Here is a 20745-nt window from a genome sequence, read left to right as displayed (position 1 = left end):
GTAAAGAGACTGCTGGAAATTGAATCGCTAATTAAGCTAGTTGACTGCAACATAATCATTCTATTAATAAAAACAACAAATAGTTTAAATTTATATTCAGTTCAAACTTTCAAATGTATGACTAATTACCACCTCAGGTAACAATAAAAACATAAAGGTATGTTATTATATATATACTAATACAGTTTTGCTAGTTTAATAGTATAGTTAATGTTCATCTTCATATCCTGAAGGCAGTGGGTTGACATGGGGGTTGTGGAAAAGAGACTTTTGGCCGTCACCCCATGGGAAACGCTGAAATATAAAGAAATACTATTATTATCATTATGTTTCAGTTTGAAAAGCAAATTTAACTCTACTATAAAAGAGAAAACATGAACCATAATACTATAAAAATATTTATTCATTTTATTTAGACTAAAAAAAATACTAAGCATTTTGTATTTTTTTTTAAGTTTTTCAAGAGAAAAGAATCATTAGTTATTTACAGGTTCTAACCTGTAAATAACTAATTTTCACTCTAGTGAATAAGAGGAAAACATAACTAACAAACAAACATTTTTTAATTTTAATTTTATCTATATCTATTTTTATATTGACTTTTAAATCAAGCTTCACCCACAAGGAAGATTAAATGCACTAAAGGGATAATGTAGAATTAAACAACTTTTATGTCACTATTACAATAGTAAGTTCAATTAGAGTTAAGACTGATATTTTTCATATAAACCCAAAATAAAACTCTTTTTAAGCTACGTAAGTTTCAAGATTATTCTATATTAAAATAAATAAAGATTTTTGTAATTAAATTTGCTTACCTTGGAACGAATACGCATGTATTCATACGCGACAAATGGGGGTCTTTCATGGTGCTCTTCTTGATGAGCGAGGTAAGCGTTCAGCATTCCCAAAGCAACAGCAGGGAAGCCGACGAAAAAGGAAATGCCTCTCCAGAACTTCCAGCCACCTATACAATAAAGAATAGCTTATGTAGATAAGGAAAACCTAGGTTAGATCGTTACATAATTCTTACAATAAATAAATAAACTTACCTCCATGTCCACCAGCTGTAGCAGCGTGAGAAGCAAGGCGTGCGTTATTTCTAAAGTATGAAACAGCAGCCCGTTGTATGTAAGTAGCCATTATTTCAATTTTAATCGAAAATAGAAACGTCTGAATACCCAAATGCGACAATCACAATCTTTTGATTTTTCAGTTTAACAAGAAATGACAACTGACTTCTTTCATCTATGCTTAACGTCAATCGATTTAACTACTTGTTATTGTCAGTTGTCAATATTACTCTAAGCTTCCATAGCGAATAAGTATTTATATTTAATTTAAACATTATTTTGTTCAAAAACCAGCAAGAGCTTAATATTGCATTATTGAAAAGCTAATAAAGAAAATCAAAACATTTCTTCATTATATCCAAGTGGTTTTATTATTTATGAACACGCCTAAAATCACCACCGAACTGTTGCTCTTTAGGTGTGGGTTCTGTAAAAGTAAAGTAAACTGAGGAAACCCATTTCTTATTACCTTAAATAACATAATTTTTAGTTAGTGGTATTTGTACGTGCTGCGTCTGTCGTTGTAATATAAAAGATAAGGAATAGAGAGTGCACTTGTGGCTCTGTCCACGACACTTCAGCTATTCTCTTTTGTATGTGGGCAAATTGGGGTAATGTAAAATAAAAATAATTTACGTTATAGAACCTTTATAATTAAATAAAACTTAATTACTCAGTTATATGAAGATTTTGATTAAAATTAGTAAATGGCACATCTTCGGCTTTTCCGGGAAATGCATTTTGCTCTCCATACTGCTGTAGCATGGTTTTTGGAGAAATCTGTAAATAAATATTTTATATTTGTTAAAAAAGATAGCATAATATATCCCATATCTTTTTTACATATTAATATTTTTTGCACTTATCTGTATTTTTAGAATACACATTAATTTACCTTAAAAAATGTACGGATTTTTATATGTCAATATATACCTGGGAAAACCTTTTGAACGTTTAAACGAAAATTTAGCTAACTTTCTCGCTTATTAAACCAAACCAAAAAAGCTTGTGTCTAAGAAATCTATGGTGGAAAACTGTATTGCATGAAATTTTTCAATAGGCGTCTTTTTTACCTTCTTTATATTTATATCATCAAAGTTGAATCCCATAAAAAAAGCCGTCTGCTGGAGCTGTCGTAATGACTTGAGGCGATATTGAGGGTTTACTTCCAACAACTTTATAAGAAGTCCTCGGGCTGCTTTCGATAATTCAGCGTTCGGTAAAGCACCAGGTGTTGGTGGTGTCTTCACATCAAGCCTGAAAATTGAATTTTATTTATATCTACAGAAGATATTCTTTTGCGCAGAAAGCTTTAATGTCTTTTAGAAACATATAACCTACCTTTATTCAAATTTTTTGTACATGGACATATATGTTAGTATGGCATCGCTATATAACGCTCTAAATTTGAGGGTCCGTTTCTACGCAAAACGCCTACTTAATGATCTTATCCTAATATGTAAACGGAATCAGATCAACTGACAATATAAAGCACGTACCTATCGTTTTCTTCAATGTCTTTCTCTTTTTTATCTTCAGAATAAACTGCTGGTTCTGGAAACTGTAAAATGAATATTTTTAACTAGATAAGATGATACTAAAGTATAGGATAACTTAATACTAAACTTATACGTTAGTAGAAAAAGTACGCGCGCACGAGACGAGAGCAGTGTATCCAAACGTGAGGCCCACGCCCCTTAGGGGGCAATTTGATTGTTTTTCGAATAGCCCCCTATGCGAATATTTATTAAAATTATTTGGAATTTCAATTTCAGTTTTACATTATGTTTTACAAATTTACTTACAGTGTTCCGCTAAAATTTCCTAGTAATTTATTCCTAAAACTTATCATTAAAGTTTCTTAAATGAACAATTCAATGTTTTAATAAATAAAATATGTTTATTATGGAAGATACAGGTATCACTTATTCCACTTCATTAAATTTGAATGGGGAGACATCCCTACTCATCGCCAAAGAAGACAGACGGTGCAGGGCAGAGAGAAAAAGCCGACGTAAAAAACTCTCAGTACTCTTTTAAAATAGAAAATCATCATACAAAAAGATAATGTCAAACAACAATTATTAGAATACAAAGTGTAGATATTAATGGCAAAAAATCAAAAGGATCTGTGGTAACTATGGGTGTTCCGCAGGGTTCAATTCTAGGTCCTTTCTTATTCCTTATCTATATCAATGATTTACCTTTTTGTGTAAGGGATGATCACAAAATCCTATTATTTGCGGATGACACTTCGCTTGTTTTTAAAGTTAAGCGTCAACTTGAAAATTTTGACCAAGTTAATTTGGCCCTATCTAAGGTTGTCCATTGGTTTAATGTTAATAATCTGCTTTTGAACTCAAGTAAAACTAAATTAATAAAATTTTCTACGCCTAATGTGAGACAGTTAAGCACCAATGTACAACTGAATGGAGTAGAGTTGGAACCTGTTGAGTCAACTGTTTTTCTTGGCATTACTGTTGACGCTAAACTACAGTGGGGCCCACACATTAACAAATTGTCTGGAAGGCTCAGTTCAGCTGCTTATGCTGTAAGGAAAATTAGACAAATTACTGATGTGGATACAGCCAGAATTGTTTATTTCAGTTATTTTCATAGCTTGATGACGTACGGCATTCTCCTTTGGGGAAACTGTGCGGATATTAATACAATCTTCTTATTACAAAAAAGAGCTGTCCGCGCTATATATAACTTAGGTCCTAGAGTTTCTCTCCGAGAGAAATTCAAAGAGATAAACATTCTGACTGTAACTTCACAATATATTTTTGAAAATTTACTTTATGTTCACAAAAACGAACCGGATTTTGTCAAATTGTCTGATCTTCACTCCCGAAATACTAGGAACAAAAATAATTTAACAGTTCATGCTACTCGCCTTCATAGAATAAGCAACTCGTTCATGGGTCAATGTATACGCTTTTACAATAAACTTCCTATGGATGTTCGTAAACTTCCCCTTTAGAAATTTAAATTTTTTATTAAATCAAAATTATTAACTAAAGGATATTACAGGATATCCGATTATTTAAATGATAGAAACGCCTGGGATTGAGCTGCTCGCTTATACAGCTATCGCTTGTGTTTTTTTTAAGCTGTCTTTCACTTCTTTTTTTTTTTTTTTTGCATGTTGTACATATTTACAATCTGACATGTCTTGTGCTTTTGCATATGCATTTTATTTTATTCTATTGACATGTTTGTGCTTAGTGCATATTCATTTTTTTTTCTCTACATTACTGACATGTTTTGTGCTTAGTGCATATTCATTTTTTCTTTTTCTACAATACTGACATGTTTTGTGCTTTTGCATACAATATTTTACACTTTGACATGCCAAGTGAATAATGTTTATATTACGATTATATTTTTCAATTTCATTATTTTTTCCTTGCTTTAAGGTACACCTTAAAGATACATTTTGTATCCATTGTAAGTGTAAACATTATGCGGGTATATCATAAACTCTTTTGCTTGATTTATAATTTGATACATTTTAGTCTATAGTTATTTTGGGCTGGCGATCTGAGTGAGTTGTTGCCCCACATATTTTTATGGTGCCACTGGCGGTATTGTTGTGTACCGGGTTGTGCAGCTCCCTCAAAAATGGTTGAGCTGCATGAGCTATTCGGGGCATGCTAGCCGTCTGCTGGCGCAGGCTTGCTCAGATCGATCTGGTTCTTTCTTCCAAAGACCAGTCCAGTAAATACTCTGCATTTGTTTACACCAACTTATTAATTTATCATTGTATTATCTGGACTATAAAAGAGACTAAGACCCCCGAGTTTGTTTCGACATTTCTTCTCAGGGCAGTCAGTTAGGAAATGTCGACTTCATCTAGTTTAGGAAGACATTGTAAAAGTGATTTATATAGTCCTACTTGCAAGAATAAACTATTTCATTTCATTTCATTTTAAAACAAATATCGCAAATGAATTAGAAGTAGCCTAGCACTAGTTCCAGGCCCTTTTATCAACTAGATTATCGTTAACTTTATAGTAAGCCTTTTTACACAGCTTTTCTGTTTATTTCTTGAATTTATTAAAAGGCAGAGATAAAAGAGCCTATATATTAAAGAAGAATATCCCTTTTCCCAAAAAAGAACTTTAGATAGTCTAGAACGGGGTAATTGCCTGCGTTTGTTCCGAGTATTAACATTGTGCGTATGCTATTCTAGTAAACTTATCACTATTTTTGTATACAAGGAGTCACTTATCTATCACTATTTTTGTATGTAAGGATAGGTAAGTATATTAATGTCCTTGAATTTATCGCTCAGAGATTCCCTACATTTTAAATTATAGATTGCACGAATAGCCCTCTTCTGCAGGATGAAAATAGTTTCGACATCAGCAGCATGACCCCATAATAATAAACCATCAAGTCATTAAGCTGTGAAAGTAACTAAAATAAACAAGTCTAGCTATTCGACATCAGTTAGTAAGGGATTTTATTTAACCTACGCAGATTAGCTGCAGATCTAAGTCTCTTCGCCAATCCGCTAATATGAGGGGACCACTGAAGTTTTGAATCCATGGTGATTCCAAAAAATACAGTTGTATCATCCAGATTCAATTCCTCATCATTTTAAAATGATGTTTTTTTTGCATTAAGTAGAAGGTTATTTATACTTAACCAACGGACAATCGAAGAGACAGCATTGTTCACATCGTCCAACTTTGTTATTTGTCGTTTGATTTTAAAAATCAAGGACGTATCATCAGCAAACAAAACATCTGATGTTTTTTTATCTACCATGAAAGGTGCATTTAGTGCATTTATATAAACAAGAAAGAGGAAAGGGCCAAGAATTGAACCCTGTGACACACCCATATCTACAGCCGACCCAGGGACCTCTTCAACCTTGACCATTCACTTCAACCTTCTGAGTTCTACCGTGTAAGTAGGAAGTCAGAAGATTCAGTGCGGTATTCTTGATACCATAGTGACTGAGTTTCCCCATAATATTAAACATTATGTATATTACATAGGCCTAGCCATTTTAGAAAGTGGTGGAAAAAATTTAATATTCGAAGTAGTCAAAATCTAATACATTTTTGATATATAAGAGCCCTACTTAGCAACTATAAGCTCCAGCTAAATTATCTCCTAATCTCCAACACATATATGGTCCAACGTGAGAGGATTGGCTATTCAGCCAGGTCAAAATCAATCAGATTAAATAAAAATTGAGTTCCGAGAGGATCGAACCCGATATGGACGCGTCACACACCCGCATAGCCAAGAGTCTCTTAAGGGTCTACAATACTAGTTATTAATATTTTTGGAATAAATGTGGCATTTATTAAAATGTTTTTAAATTATTAAATTGAAAATAGGAGCTTAATGTTTAGGTAGGTACTTTCAAAAGAAATTTGAAAAAGAAATAACTTTATCATATTTATAGGCTGTGCAGGTTGAGTTCATCTTACACGGGGTCATTCACCACTCATGAACTCATAACTTCACATATCAGCTGATCATTAGCGGTGTAATATATTGTTTATAATTTATATGTACCAATCGTTATTCAAAACTTAAGATTTTGCTAGTTTTATATTCGAATAATTAGTTATACGTAGCTACTTTACTAACATGAATTTATCAAAGTTAATGGACTATATAAAAATGTTTAAGATAAGCCAAGGGCGTGGATTTTAATGATATTAAAAAAACCAAATTGGGAAGTCAAATTCTAGCCTAACAATGTCCCAAAAATTATACAACTTTGCCGCCTTAAATCGTTAGGAAGGAATCTTATTAGCGATAAGTATAGACTCAAAAAAAGGTAATTGTAATTCAAGAAATACGCTGAATCTAATAATTCAGCACACTTGCATGGGCGTTAAAATTGTACGTTTTTTGCATGCGCTATATTCTATGGAGGCCGGCGTTCGAGCGTCTGCTTTTTTATCAAAGAAAAAAAGCGCTCCCGACCAGCTAAAAATAGGCTGCCTGCCCCTTAATTGCACACTTGGAATGTGCTACACGTATAACGTTTGAGTTTATCAAGATAAATGCATCTTAGGTACGACGCAAACACGACAAGCTTTCTGCATTGGCGATTAGTGCTTTACTTTAGGTATTCTAACGTGAAAAATCTATTCTAGTTCTCTGTCAATGAACTTTGAGGGTGGTGTATTAACTCCGCACTTATGAGGTAAATTATTTCTACGTTTAATCACTTTTAATAATTTATTAACAATAGAACAGTAACTGATGAATGCTATAATCGCATATTTCTTAATCTGACATTCTATTGTGGCTATTAGTCCATACTAAACCGGGGTCGATTATATTTTATCCGATATAAAATTAGTCTAAATTATATAGTTTTTTGTTGTATAAGTTCCAAATTTTGTAGTCTTATTCTTACTGAATAATTTGTCCTGTTTTTTTTCAAATGTACTGTTGAACTGACTGAAATTTGACAACAGTATCAAATCATATTATCAGTTATACTTTAAACACACCGGCAAAAGTAAAAGAAATGAAACCAGCTCACGTCCGCTGATCGTGCACCTAGCTATAGTGAATTTTAAAAAGATAACATTTGAATTTTGCGGGAATATTAAGTGGTATCAGACAGCTGATGATGTGCAGGTGTCCGAAGATGTAAGTACGGTTAGACACGCACGGTTATGCCTTATTTCAAAGTAGATGTCAAGGTTTATAGGTATCAAAGCTAAAAACATGTTACTGGCACAAATTTTGGTACAACGCTACAGTAATGGAGTGTGTAGTGTTTGTATGCAAAATTTTAAAGCTACACCGAGGATTCCATTCAAGTTTAATAACTAATAAGCTCATATTGATTTTTGATATAACTTTACAATAGATAGCATTTTTTTAACAGAATAACAAATTCTTTATAATCAATTAATTAATTTAACTTTTTTGCACTTATGTATACTTATAGGAAGAAACAATTATTACAGAAGGCAACCTCGCGATGCAAAAAGGACAAGAGGAAGACAGAGCAAGAAATGGGCAGACGATATAAAGAGGCACAACTTGGACTAGAAGAGCTAACGTCAGAAAAGAATGGAAGCAGCTGGAAGAGGCCTGTGTGTCACAGGACACGCTGATTACCAAAAACGGGTCATAGATATATTAGATTAAATAAGGTTATGTAACTTAAAAAAAGTGTTAATAAATTGCACTGGGTGTTAGCAATAAAGACTTGATAATAATACTTATAGGAATTTATCTATCGCTTCTTCCCCCGATGCGATCCAATAAATCTTTATATGTGAACTGTAAAAATTTAAATAAAAATAAAATAACAAGTTGCTTTGCAGCCAGGACCAAATAATGGTGTATCGTGTTGCCTTTTTGGCAGTGCCAGAGACAAAAAATCTAATTAAATTTTAAGGTGTATAAAATGCCTTTAACACGCAACACTGTTAGCATATCAAGATTTAATGTCCCAGATCAGCTTTAGCTCATTAGTAATTTTTAAAGTTTCGAAAACAGTAAAAAATCGTTTTTATACGATTTTTATGCTTGAAATTAAGATTTTAAACTTGAATGCGATCTGCTGATAAATTAGGAAACCGTTAGGGCCGTAATATTGGCAACAAGAACACTGTTAGACAGGTTTCGCGGCCTGGGAATATATTTAATTTGAAAAATCTTCCGCAATCATATGCTATAATTGAATAATGCAACTGAAATCGGGATTCCAGACTTTGTCTTTGGTCGATCTGATACGGTTTTGTTTTTGATTCTCTCGAAGAATACTATAACTAAATCGAATTTGTAATTAAAGCTAAGAATTCGTTTGTAGCATATTTATGTTTGTATTGTCTTTCAGAATTGACGTTAAGCGTGACTCCCGTATGCCAAATGCCATGCGTTATTGATATACGGGAGACATACCTACTAAACGCTTTAACGTCTCTGAATTTTACGATAACGTTCGGTCTCATCGAAGTCCATTGAATATGAACTCGAAACTCAATACGTTGGATAAAAATATCTTTATAAGTTTTCTATATATAAGCTATACGCGAAGACATGACAGAAAGGTGACTGCTATATGGTATCTATTCTCTTTTAAAGTCATGCATAGTCAATAAATGCAAATATTTATTGTTTTTTTTTTAAATCTCAACCGTGGAGGCGGCTAGTGTTTTCACTGATTAAATAAAGCGGTAATTATATTGAGGCCTTTCAAGAAATTCCTTATTAAATTAGAAAAAAAAAGATTTAAAAATATCCGCTCCATAATTTATCATTTTTATATGACACTTGACAAACAATTCCCGCTGACAGATAAAAAAGCCATTAGTAATACGACTGTCAGACATATGCCCTTAACTTCATTACCATTCATTCAATTTCCGGTCGAATCTTCAAGTAAATTGCAAACAGGATGGCCGCTTCAACATTTTTAGATATGTTTTATCTCTATTGCTACAAGGTTAATGTAATAAGCAAAAAGACATTTACATTTATTTTATCTAAAATACTAATTGTAGTCGTGAATGGTTGAGGTCGTCGTGTTTATATTTTTTACGATGTATTCTATTGTTAATTTATTTTCCGCATTACTATGAAAGTATGTAAATTGTTTTTTTTTACAATAGTTTCATGCCAGTACTAATTCAGTACCGAAATAGTTCTACATCAAATAGGAAGCTTTGGTATTCTCTATGGAATTACAAATATGTACTATATAGTACACTAGCGACCCGCCCCGGCTTCGCACGGGTGCAATGCTGATACTAAATACACTACAGAAAAACTGCGGCCGGCCGGTACCGCCGCAAACGCTACGTCCCGCAATTTTTAAATCTGTAATATCTTCGAAAATATTCACTTAAATCATACGGTGTAAAGGGCCATATAGATCTATATTAAATTAACAATTTATTTAAGGTATTTAATTGGATAAGGATTTATGCTGTATTGGTTAAAATCGCTTCGAAAATTAGCCATTATTTGTCGTAAAAAGTAAATGACAAAAAAAAGTTATTGTGGGTTATCCATAAGAGATAGACATATACCATCACGGACTTTTCTGTAGACCTTTTCAATGTGTACAATACTTAGTACATTATTTTGATAAAACTCGTAGGGTTCAGCCTGCGTTTGCAATGTAAGCGGAAAAAATGTAATTATTTACGACATCACATTAGAAACCTCAAAAATAACAGTATTTCTCCACTAAATAATGGATGTTATTATACATATAAACCTTCCTTTTGAATCACTTTATCTACTAAAAAAAACCGCATCAAAATCCGTTGTGTAGTTTCAAAGATTTAAGCATACAAAGGGAAATAGGGACAGAGAAAGCGACTTTGTTTTATACTATGTAGTGATTCCACACAATGATTCAAATAAACAAGATCTTACAAGAGATTTAGAAAGTTGAACCCTATATTTATACAAATAGTAAAGGTTTAACAAAGATCAAAGGTTTATAATACTGGCAACATCGCAAGAACGTAGGGATGCCATAGATAACATCAGAACTTCTTTAGATTGGGTGTGGCATTTTAAGTATGTCCTTTAAACATAGATAGTATTAAATATCACGTTAAGAAATTTACTAATAGCAACCTTTTCTATAGATCGAAAAGTAGCCTATATTCTGGGTATAGAAGAAATCAAAATTAAACGTGAGAAAGGCAGGTTTTTATTACCTTTAACTGGATAAATTAGTCTTTCTGTTCCTGTGTTACGTCGAAACACTTGAACTTCTTGTATCTGGATTCTGGTACTCTATAACTTCCAAAAGCTAAAGCTTCCTTCAATATTGAGCCATTGTATTGATGGAGCTCTTCCAATATCCGTAGCGAATTGTTGCAATTGAGAATACGCAGTACTAAAACTCAGCTAAAGTCGACCGCCGACGCCAGTACCAGCAGGAACTACCAATGGTCATCGTAGATGCACGCAAGCAATGGGCATAATATATATATTCACAAATCTTGATATTATCCATATTACAAAATGAAGTCGGCCGCGACTATAAGAACGCGAGAAACATAAAAAATACCGAACGCATTTTAATACGGTTTTAACCAATAACGATTATACGTATAGTGTGATTGGGGGAAAAGCTAGCTGCTAAACCCTCTACACAACAGCTGCTTCACGACAACGCTAGACCACACACTGCACAACTGCTACCAAATTAGAGGAGCGTCAATTGGAATGTCTAAGACGAAATTATAATATTAATAAAAATATAATATTTCGAAATTTCCATAACATCTTGCTAGGTAGAAAAATTCAACTCTCAGTCGAAAAAAGCAAAGATTTTATTGATTCCCGTCGGAATGTTTTTTTTAGTAAAGTGATCAAAGAACTACCAATAATATAGAAAAAGTGCATAGATAGCAACGATATTTTGATTAATTAAATATATTTTTAAAAAATCTTCTTTTTGTTCCTCCCATACAAAACGCAAAATTCATATGTACGGACCTAATATACTACTATGATTATTAGTTACTGGCCAGGCTAAAGTTGTTCGTCTGTACAGATGTGTAGGTTTCTTGTTTTATAAAATTCCACTCTCGTGGGACAATATTAGTAGCGTGCTAACAAAAACTATTCATTGCAGTTTATAATAAAGCAGTAGGTACTAGGTCTTAAGCATTTGTTAGATGACCGTGCTGTGAACAATTCAATATAATTAATAATACAAAAACTATCCTTGAACTTAATTAACATAGAAATTTATCCTATTCAAATAATGTGTATAATATATAATAATGTGTGCAAATTTTGTAATAATCTATCAATCAAAACGTACGACGACGAGATACATTTTTAAACTTTGTTTTCGCATTTTAAGCAATAAATAAAATGTGTTTATTGATTATAACAATGCATTATAATGTGTTAAATTTGGGAAACCTTTTACGTATAAAACCTGTGTCCCAGCCTTTCTAAATTTTTTTTAAATTAATAAATTTGGATTTTTCCTTCTTTTGTTTTTCAAAATTGTTTACAACTAATTCTTCTCCTAAAATTTATCATATTATATCTATAATGTATGATAACTTAGAATCTTATTAGGTACGCCTAACGTATTTGCTTACGTTGATTCAAAAATGACCGAGAAAAATTAAATTTATTTTCCGCTGAAACTAATATGTTACGAGTAGAGTTTTTGGTTTACGTTTACTTAATTTACAACGTGAACTTGTATTAAGTACTATTTTTAAGTTTTTAACCGGTTCAATTCCCGCGTAAGCCTTTTTCCGAAACAACAGTTCTACTTCTAAGTAGCTAATCGCCAATATAGAGATTTCCCATTTTTTACCTGACTTATTTGTAAATAGTAAACTAAATTAAACCGTTAACATTTAAACTGTACTAAAAAGTAACCTAAACGAAGGATATCTAACTGTAACCATAATAGATGTCATCTAAAAACCGTTTCGTTTAAGGAATTTCGTCTAAGAAATTAAGAAATTATGTAAATTACAGTTTAAAAGCGCTATCGTCAAGAATGTGTATAAAAATTGATTGGTAAACACAAAACTGGTAAGTAGAGGCGAATGACCCACGGCTCAGCTGCCTGCAGCGAGGGTTCGTTTAATTTTATTATTCTCTATAAGACGCGCCTGTGTGATAATACCTCCCGGAATCCAGTGGAGATTCGGGCGAAAGCTTCTACTCAAGTCCGAACTAATATAATTATAGTAACACAGTCTAGATAAAACTAGATTTTATCCGACAATGCAATGTGGATTTGAAATGTTTTAAAAATATAACCTATGTAGTTTAGTATGTATGTATCATACTATCATAATCAGTTTATGCGTCAAAGCGTTCAAAATTAGAATAATATAAAGCTAATTTTTTTTTTAGTTTTTGGACAAAAATTTTAATTTCTATTTTTTTATGATACAGCGTTAAAAAATACATACAACCCCTAACTTTCACCGTTCTCCGATCAACCCCCTATTTTTTATTATAAATGATATACATGGCAAAACGACGATTGCCCAGTCACCTAGTATTTCTATATTAATACGTTTTTTATGTATCTATTACCCAGCTTAAAAGTATTAAGCACGCGACTCATCTTATCTGAAGTGAAAATCTTTTCTTGAGAACAATGTAAAGTGTTCAGATTTGTATTAAGCCAAACATTACGTAATATTCAAAAGATGGACGTGAACATCGCATATTAGTTTGACCCTCAGATTTTTTCACTGACATTTGGGAGTCGTGCTTAGCGCCAAGTTTCGTTTCTGAATCTTACCCTCAGATTCAAAGAGACACGACCTCCACCCTATGTATGTAGTGACTCAGTTTTCACACTTAGTCCGCACTTAGGCAATTCGGTGCGTTGTGCGTAAAGTCCTGACTAATTAAGCCAGCCTAGCTCCTTCCAGAAGCACAGAAGTTTCCTGGGCACTTAGGCTTAACGGAGCGACCTCACTGCACCAAAGATTTCTGTTCGTTGGGAAGCCACAGCCACACATTCCAGGACTACGTGGCTGAGTGATTCCTGAAATAGCCTCTACACAATACTGTCTGTCGCGGCAAAGACAAAGAGATGTTTGTTATAGAGACACGTAGCCCGATCCTAGTGCCAAGTTTAATGTGATACTCGTATGTACAAAAATGTATCGAAAGTTTAGTTCAGACCCAGCCTGTAACGCCTAACACCGGCGACAGTGAGGCTGATGAACTACTTGCTTAAAAATTAACAATCAGGTCCAATCAGAGGATTTTGTAGCGACACTGAATTGATGTTTTAAAAGTTAATTGTAACATTTCTCAAAGCGTTATGTATGTGTTAAAAGTTCCATAAAATTTGTTGCAATCACTTGCAAAATACTGGTCCATTATTTCTTCTGCGCCTATTAATGTAGATAATCTAAATTATTTACCAATTTCATATTCATTTGGATTGTATATATTTTACGTAACAAGGTCGTGGAATGGCGTGTTTATAACCTTTATTAGGACAGATAGGAGAGATCTCACTTAAAAATATTTGTATCTGAATAGCTTAAGCGACACAAATATATTGATAAGGACAAAAACTAAAAAACTTAAATGGACGAAAGACTTCCTAGAATGGTATCCCATAGATGGAAGAAGGAAAAGAGGCCGTCAAATCAGGATGATCTGCCGGAAGGATGGAGAAGATCAGCTCGTGAAAGAGACAAGTGGTAACAAGGGGAGCCCTATGTCGGAAGATAACGTGACCAACTGGCTGCTGACTAGTGTGCTAGAAAACCCTTGGGTAGAATGCCTAGCGAACCCCGAGGGCCCATATTAAGGGCATGTGAAGGGCTGAGGTGTTTTTAGTGGGTGGGGTCTCGCTACCCCTCTGAATAGCAGAGGGTTTTGAGTGTAGACCCAGCCCCACAGTCCCCGCGTCAAGCTCGACATCCTTGATGCGGGCCTGCGTAAGCGCATTTTAACCTCGTATTAAAAAAAAAAAAAAAAAAAAGTGTGCTAGAAAAACAAATAAATATAGTTAAAATGTATTATCGCTTAGGTTAAATTATGTAAATGTATTAAGTTGGTTAGTGAATAAAGGCTTTCATTATTAATTATTAGGTAACCAGTTAACGTTCCAGCGATGTTTTGATAAGTTTTGAAATAGACATGAACGAAATAAATCTTACGCCTTCAAACAATTTCTTTTTTTTCAATGTCGTTTAAGTTTAACCAATCCAGCAGTTTCAAACTCAAACTCAAATTAACTTTATTCATATAGGTAAACAAATACACTTATGAACGTCAGAAAAGAAGTTAAATTAATTGTAAATTTACATTTACTACCAGTTCGCAAGTCAATGGCGTAGAGCGGGCAAGGAATGACAAGAAAATACGTGGCAACGTATCAAACATATATTTATTTTTTAGTTCAACGATTTTAATACTTTTGTATAAATCCTTCACACTCTCAATAAAATATAACAGAAATGTAGATAAATTGCATTCCTTAAAAATTTATAACCTCCCTTAGGTTAAAGATAAGAAATAAAAAAACAGATTAATTTTATTGTTTGAGATTTAATTTTTGCGGTCAATTGTCTAAAGACCTACGTTAAAATTTAAAGCGATTCAGTTTAGGTTGAGTTACGAAATTTAATACTACTTCAACTAATTCAGGCTGTTATTTGGCTCGCATTAAGGATGGAATGACTTCCGATCGTAAAACTTTGTTATAATTCTTCTAGTAAAAGAAACAAGTTATTATTGTAACTACGGTATTTATTATTTTCCACCACATTGAACGGCCATCTAAAGTTTCCAATGCAAGATGACGCGATGACCTTACTATTTGATATTAATTTCAATTAAATACTTCGTCGTGTATCATTTTTGCGAATTATTTCCTGTCTGGGGAAGTAACAGAAATCATTATATTGAATATAGATACACGACCCACTGACTTACAACTTCAACACTCACAAGCTGTGGCAGCGAGAAAGTTTCATTCATAAACAGTTTAATTATACATTTTGAAACATATATGTATATAATAAACTCAGGAATAGTTGAGAAGCAGAGATTTTTAAATATATTTCCAAAGATAATTATTGAAATCATATGATACCAAGGGCATTCTTGCAAAACGCAAATCAGCGGTCCCAGACTTTATTAGCGAAACAATAATTGTATTGGAGTGATACCGGCTTTAAACTTGTCTTTGAATTGTTCAATGAACCAAAGCAGAAACAAACGCTATGTTATATTATATTAAGGGGGAATTATCAGCCCTCAAAATCCAATAAATTTTTGTCGTACAGAATCCTGAGAAATTTCAAACAGATGCATACGTTTAAGTTGTTATGTTAGTAAAACCGGCAAGTTATGACGTGACACCTACTTAAAGTATACAGTTAACATTACAGTCCATCTTCAATTACCGAAGCCACAGGTAATAAACAAAACTAATTATCTATTTGAACTTGGCATATTAATAGGTCTGCGCATACAGTTAGGCCTCAACAATTACTCGTAAACTTGAATTGTTATTTTCTCCGTCTTTCCGCAAACAGTAATGCGGAAACAGTCTGTGATGATAACATCGTTTGTGAAATCCTTAATTAAATAATTTGTCCTTTACGCAACTACTACTTTAATAAGACTTTAAAAGTTAAACAATAATTAAATTAATCCGGCAACGAAAGCACTTGCTGTGAGTCGTATTAATAATAAATTGCATTCATAAAATACGTTCGTTCATTCATAAAAATTCGTTATATTTATAACACATTTCTTACGAACAATGCCTTAATGATAAGTGATATAAAATTGAGTTCTAGGGAAAAGTTGTACAGCTAGATAATGCCCACAAAAATGTCAGCGACAGAATATATTATCTACGAGTATGTCTATGCGGTCACCAATATCTATACTATGTGCCTGTAGCATGGTGCGAGTGAGAGTTGCTTTTTTTTTTTAATTTGGTTTTAGAGAGACTAGAACATTCTGGCTGAGTTAAATTTAAGTTACAACAGTTATTAATGATTTAATATATTACGAATGTGGTACAGCTGTAATACTAAGTCATAATTTGTAAATCGCGGCAACTTTCAAGAGTGAAACGAAACGTTACAACTGTCACCCACCATGCCACAGCGCACATACTATAGAATGATTCACGACAAAGGTATATAATTTTTCAAAGTTAACGGGTCACGGGCAGGTGTATATGAAGAGAAACTAATTATTTTGCGGGGAATGCAATCCTTGAACTTCGGGTTATATGCTACACAGAGTTGTCTAGTCTAGTCTATTAAAAACAAGATATAACGTCAATCTAACTGTTAATTGTAATAAATTACGAGAAGTGACTGTAGATTAATAATAATTATGAGGTGATCCATTTTAATGCACACATTCCAGTAACACGACAGGACCTAATCCAGGATTAATACAGCTTCCAAGTAAATAAATGACTATAATATTGCAGGTTGCAGATAGGGCTGCCATAGCATAGTTTTATTAATCCAACTAAATACACTAAAATACTACTATTTGAACTATGATTTATATTCATCGCTTCATAATTATTATAGTTTTTAAGTAGTAATAGTTGGTAAGAAAAAAAACATGATATTTGTTAAAGGTGTGCCATTAGTTTTTTATTGTAACTTTTGTTTGTTTCTAAATGTAAGATTTTATTGTATTTGTTGGCAATTCTTATTAAATGAATAAATTATCAAAATAAATCTGGGACACATTTTCATTTCAGAAAATATTTCACCTCATAAACTGAATATAATAACAAAATCTTTCATAAGAAAACCGTTTAAAAGCGTGGACAAAACTATTGAATGCCGGTAGACGCGGCGCTAGCGAGTAGCGCGGCGTAGTAATATATTGCTAGTGCTAGATGCTAATTTACCCCAACTTAATATAAATTAATATGAAATTCGCGAACTAGTCTCCAAGATTTGCTTCTAATGTTTTACCTTAAAACGAATAAAATAATATTTCACTGTAACGATAAATTTAGTTCCAGGGTTACCGTCGGCAATGAGTGGTAGCGCGGACGTTAATCTATGGGATTTGCGATGTCGGTCGACTAAGCACGTAATTGTTCTGTGAAACATTATTCCACAATAAAATTCAAAAGCAATTAGAACTTTTTACAGTCACTGGCAGGATGCAAAAATTTTATTCTATATTTGAAATAACTTAAGGTACAAGTTGACACAACTAGCTTTTTTCTAGAAATAAGACTGGCAACATTAGTAGCGGCCAGGCCATTAACGCAGAATTGATTACTACTCCCTATGACGCCGGGATCTCGCATAACTTGATTTTATAACGTACTCCGTCTATCTATAATTTATTAATCTCTGTCTAAAAATAAAGTAGTCATTACCAAGATAGCTCGGGTTTATCGTAATTTTCTCGGGGCTTATTATACAGCTTTTTGCTTTTAATCGAATAAGTAGACTAGGTTCCAGCCCCGGCTTCTCACCGGTTTAGGCTTGATGCCTTTATATGGACACCTTCTATATGGTATATGAAGACGATTCTATTATTGGGTGGTTGAGAACGGCACAAAACAATGTTTATGCAAAAAGGATGAAATAAGGTATAGACAATTTAGCGCGCAGAAGGAACAAAAAAGCCAAGCTATGATCGACTAAATCGATCGACGAAATGACAGCAAAGATACAGAAATGAGCCCAAAAAATAAGCTTTAGCAGAAACTGCTGTTCTTGTGGATCGTTGACATCAAAAACTAATTACTAAACACAACTATACACTACTAATTTATTAATTATGATTGGTTTAATTACGATTATAATACCACATCCATCGAGCCCCAGTCCTAAGAATATGTAAACAAATATCATAAATAGCCTTTATAAATTGTATTTAAACAAAATTAAAACAAACTAAATAGTAAAACTTTATATATCTTATTTTAGTTGTAACATATTTATTACTTTCTTGTTACGATGGAGCTATTTTATTAAGTGAAATACTATTCCAGAGATATACGTTACCCAGCTATATCTAACATAAATTACTTAGAGTGGAGTGTTTTATCAGATAAACGATATTAGTTTGCGTTGTTATTCATTGAGCTGAATGGAAAAGATAAAGCTTATTTTGAATAACTTGAAGGTACAGTATTAAAAAATAAGAAAATGATTCAGCTATTATTATGTTTTATGGGGTAGATGGAAAACAAGACGGGTCACAAAAAGGGCCATTCACCAATCGTCGGTATATATATGTTAACGTAAAATTGTAAACACCGTTAGATTGTAATCTATCTCGCGAGATTATAAACTGTCGAAAGATTGTGAACCTCAGCGTACTGCTTACAATTTAACGTATTATTATTCGGTAGATTGTATTACACTAACTTAGTTATCATTCAAACTTCTTTGGTCAATTACAGATTAATTTTACTTCCCAACAATTTCATATAACTACCGAATAATAATACGTTAAATTGTAAGGAGTTCGTTGAGGTTCACAATCTTTCGACAGTTTACAATCTCGCGAGATAGATTACAATCTAACTGTGTTTACAATTTTACGGTGACATATATACCTAACTACAAGTTAGCGGGCTCTAATACCATATTTCGGAATACCAATTTGCAGTCTGGTAATTTACTTTGCTTCAGTGTAATGGTAAACGCCATGCTTTAGTTTTTTATTTTCTTTACCCCGAAATAGCCATATATCGGTCTGAGTCGCCTATATCCTAAAGCTGATACTTTAATTCACTGAAAACAGTGTTCAGTCTCGAAGTTTTGGTTTTATATGTCAATTTCTAAGCGTTGACAGCTGACATTATACAATGTCGTACTAATCCAATTAATGTATGTTAAACTATTATGTAGCTCTATGAAAATAACTGATAACTTTGTGAGTCGTTAGTTTTTTTTAATTGAAAACAGACACCACCAAAATCCCAAGTTATTTGTTTGTAAGCTATTTTATCAAAAAAAGCAGTTCTCATTTGAATACAACGTTTACAACATATTATTCACATTATGTTATGAGCCTTTTTAAACTAGTTTAGAGTGTTTAGTAGATACAACGGCATTTATTACAATATTAATATGACATCTGTCGCTGACCATTACGAGAGAGTTCTCGAAACGACATACACTAAATATTAGTGCTATCCACGCACTATCCGCACACAAATTTATACAACCTTTCCACAGCCGAAGTTAAAACTTATGCAGTATTGTAAAATCGTCTTAATTATATTATATAAAGCTCGATATTTAAGCCTATAATAAAGAAAAAATAAAATTTCGACTACTACTAGGTCTGGGCCTTTGATTTCTGATCCGTTTCGTCATTATTTTTTCTTAACAGACAAGTAGGTAATCAGCCTTCTGTACCTGACACATACCATCTACTTTTTTGGGTCTAAGGCAAACCACACGATGTTTTCCTTCACCGTACGAAAGATACACATACACATAGGCCGCAATACCATTGATGCACAGCCGGGACTCGAACTTACGACGTCAGGGATGAGAGTCGCACGCTGATAGACACTTGCGGCTTATATTTAAAAGCGTAACCAATCTGATACCTCCATGACATCTTGTACATTTAACCGTGTAATTGTATAATAAATGCTCTCTGTTAAGGAAATTATCGTTTTTATTTAAATACGTATTATTATGAAGAGGAAAATAAAAATTCATGAAATTTATATAAAATTACTTTTAATAAGTTTTTAGGTAAGGTAAAATTACTACTTATTATTTATTGTTTAATTACTGTCAATGACAATTGACAGTAAGCAGTCGTAATATTTTCAGATAGTGAAATTACTTTTATTGATTTTCGAAATGTCACGATAAACGCATAGATAACATAGATAATAATTTATTCCACTGCGACCTATAGGTTTATTTCTTCAATTACTGTTTTGAGCTTTTGAAATTATTTTTATTAAAAAAAGATTACTACCATGAAATAGGGGACTGTAATTGATTGAGTTTTGCACTTAAATGAATAATTGTAACGCCTACAAGCCTTTTCGCAGTGTGAGTGTGCCATGGGCGTTGGCCACTTACATCATATACCTCTTGCTCGTCTGTTCTTTACAAAAAGTCATTAAAACATATAAATTAATTAAATCAGTGCTGCCTCGCTCGTAAATTAGATAGGAGCAACCTATTAAGCATGATATATCACAACTGGTAGTGTTACT

At 32.9% G+C, this 20745-nt stretch overlaps 2 protein-coding genes across 2 annotated transcripts in view; both read right to left on the bottom strand.

The window, feature by feature from the left end:
- Window positions 1-78: 78 nt before the first annotated feature.
- LOC125049162 (cytochrome c oxidase subunit 6A1, mitochondrial-like) lies at window positions 79-1230 on the bottom strand. Its single transcript, XM_047648296.1, has 3 exons — window positions 1053-1230; window positions 819-967; window positions 79-294 (listed from the first exon to the last, which is right to left on the bottom strand). Exons 1-3 carry the CDS (start codon window positions 1141-1143, stop codon window positions 208-210), a joined length of 327 nt encoding a protein of 108 aa, XP_047504252.1. The 5' UTR covers window positions 1144-1230; the 3' UTR covers window positions 79-207.
- Window positions 1231-1704: 474 nt separating this feature from the next.
- LOC125048791 (autophagy-related protein 101) overlaps window positions 1705-20745 on the bottom strand; it is a 60333-nt gene continuing 41292 nt past the window's right edge. The window contains exons 8-10 of the mRNA XM_047647676.1: window positions 2573-2634; window positions 2147-2330; window positions 1705-1853 (exon numbers count right to left, since the gene is read on the bottom strand). Coding sequence (XP_047503632.1) covers window positions 1743-1853; window positions 2147-2330; window positions 2573-2634 — 357 coding nt within the window. The 3' untranslated portion in view covers window positions 1705-1742. The remainder of the gene's footprint in view (window positions 1854-2146; window positions 2331-2572; window positions 2635-20745) is intronic.

This window comes from Pieris napi, chromosome 4 (assembly GCF_905475465.1).
Source record: "Pieris napi chromosome 4, ilPieNapi1.2, whole genome shotgun sequence".
Taxonomy (NCBI): Eukaryota; Metazoa; Arthropoda; class Insecta; order Lepidoptera; family Pieridae; genus Pieris; species Pieris napi.
Note: the sequence above shows the minus strand (reverse complement) of the source record. Positions and strands in the feature narration are given on the sequence as shown.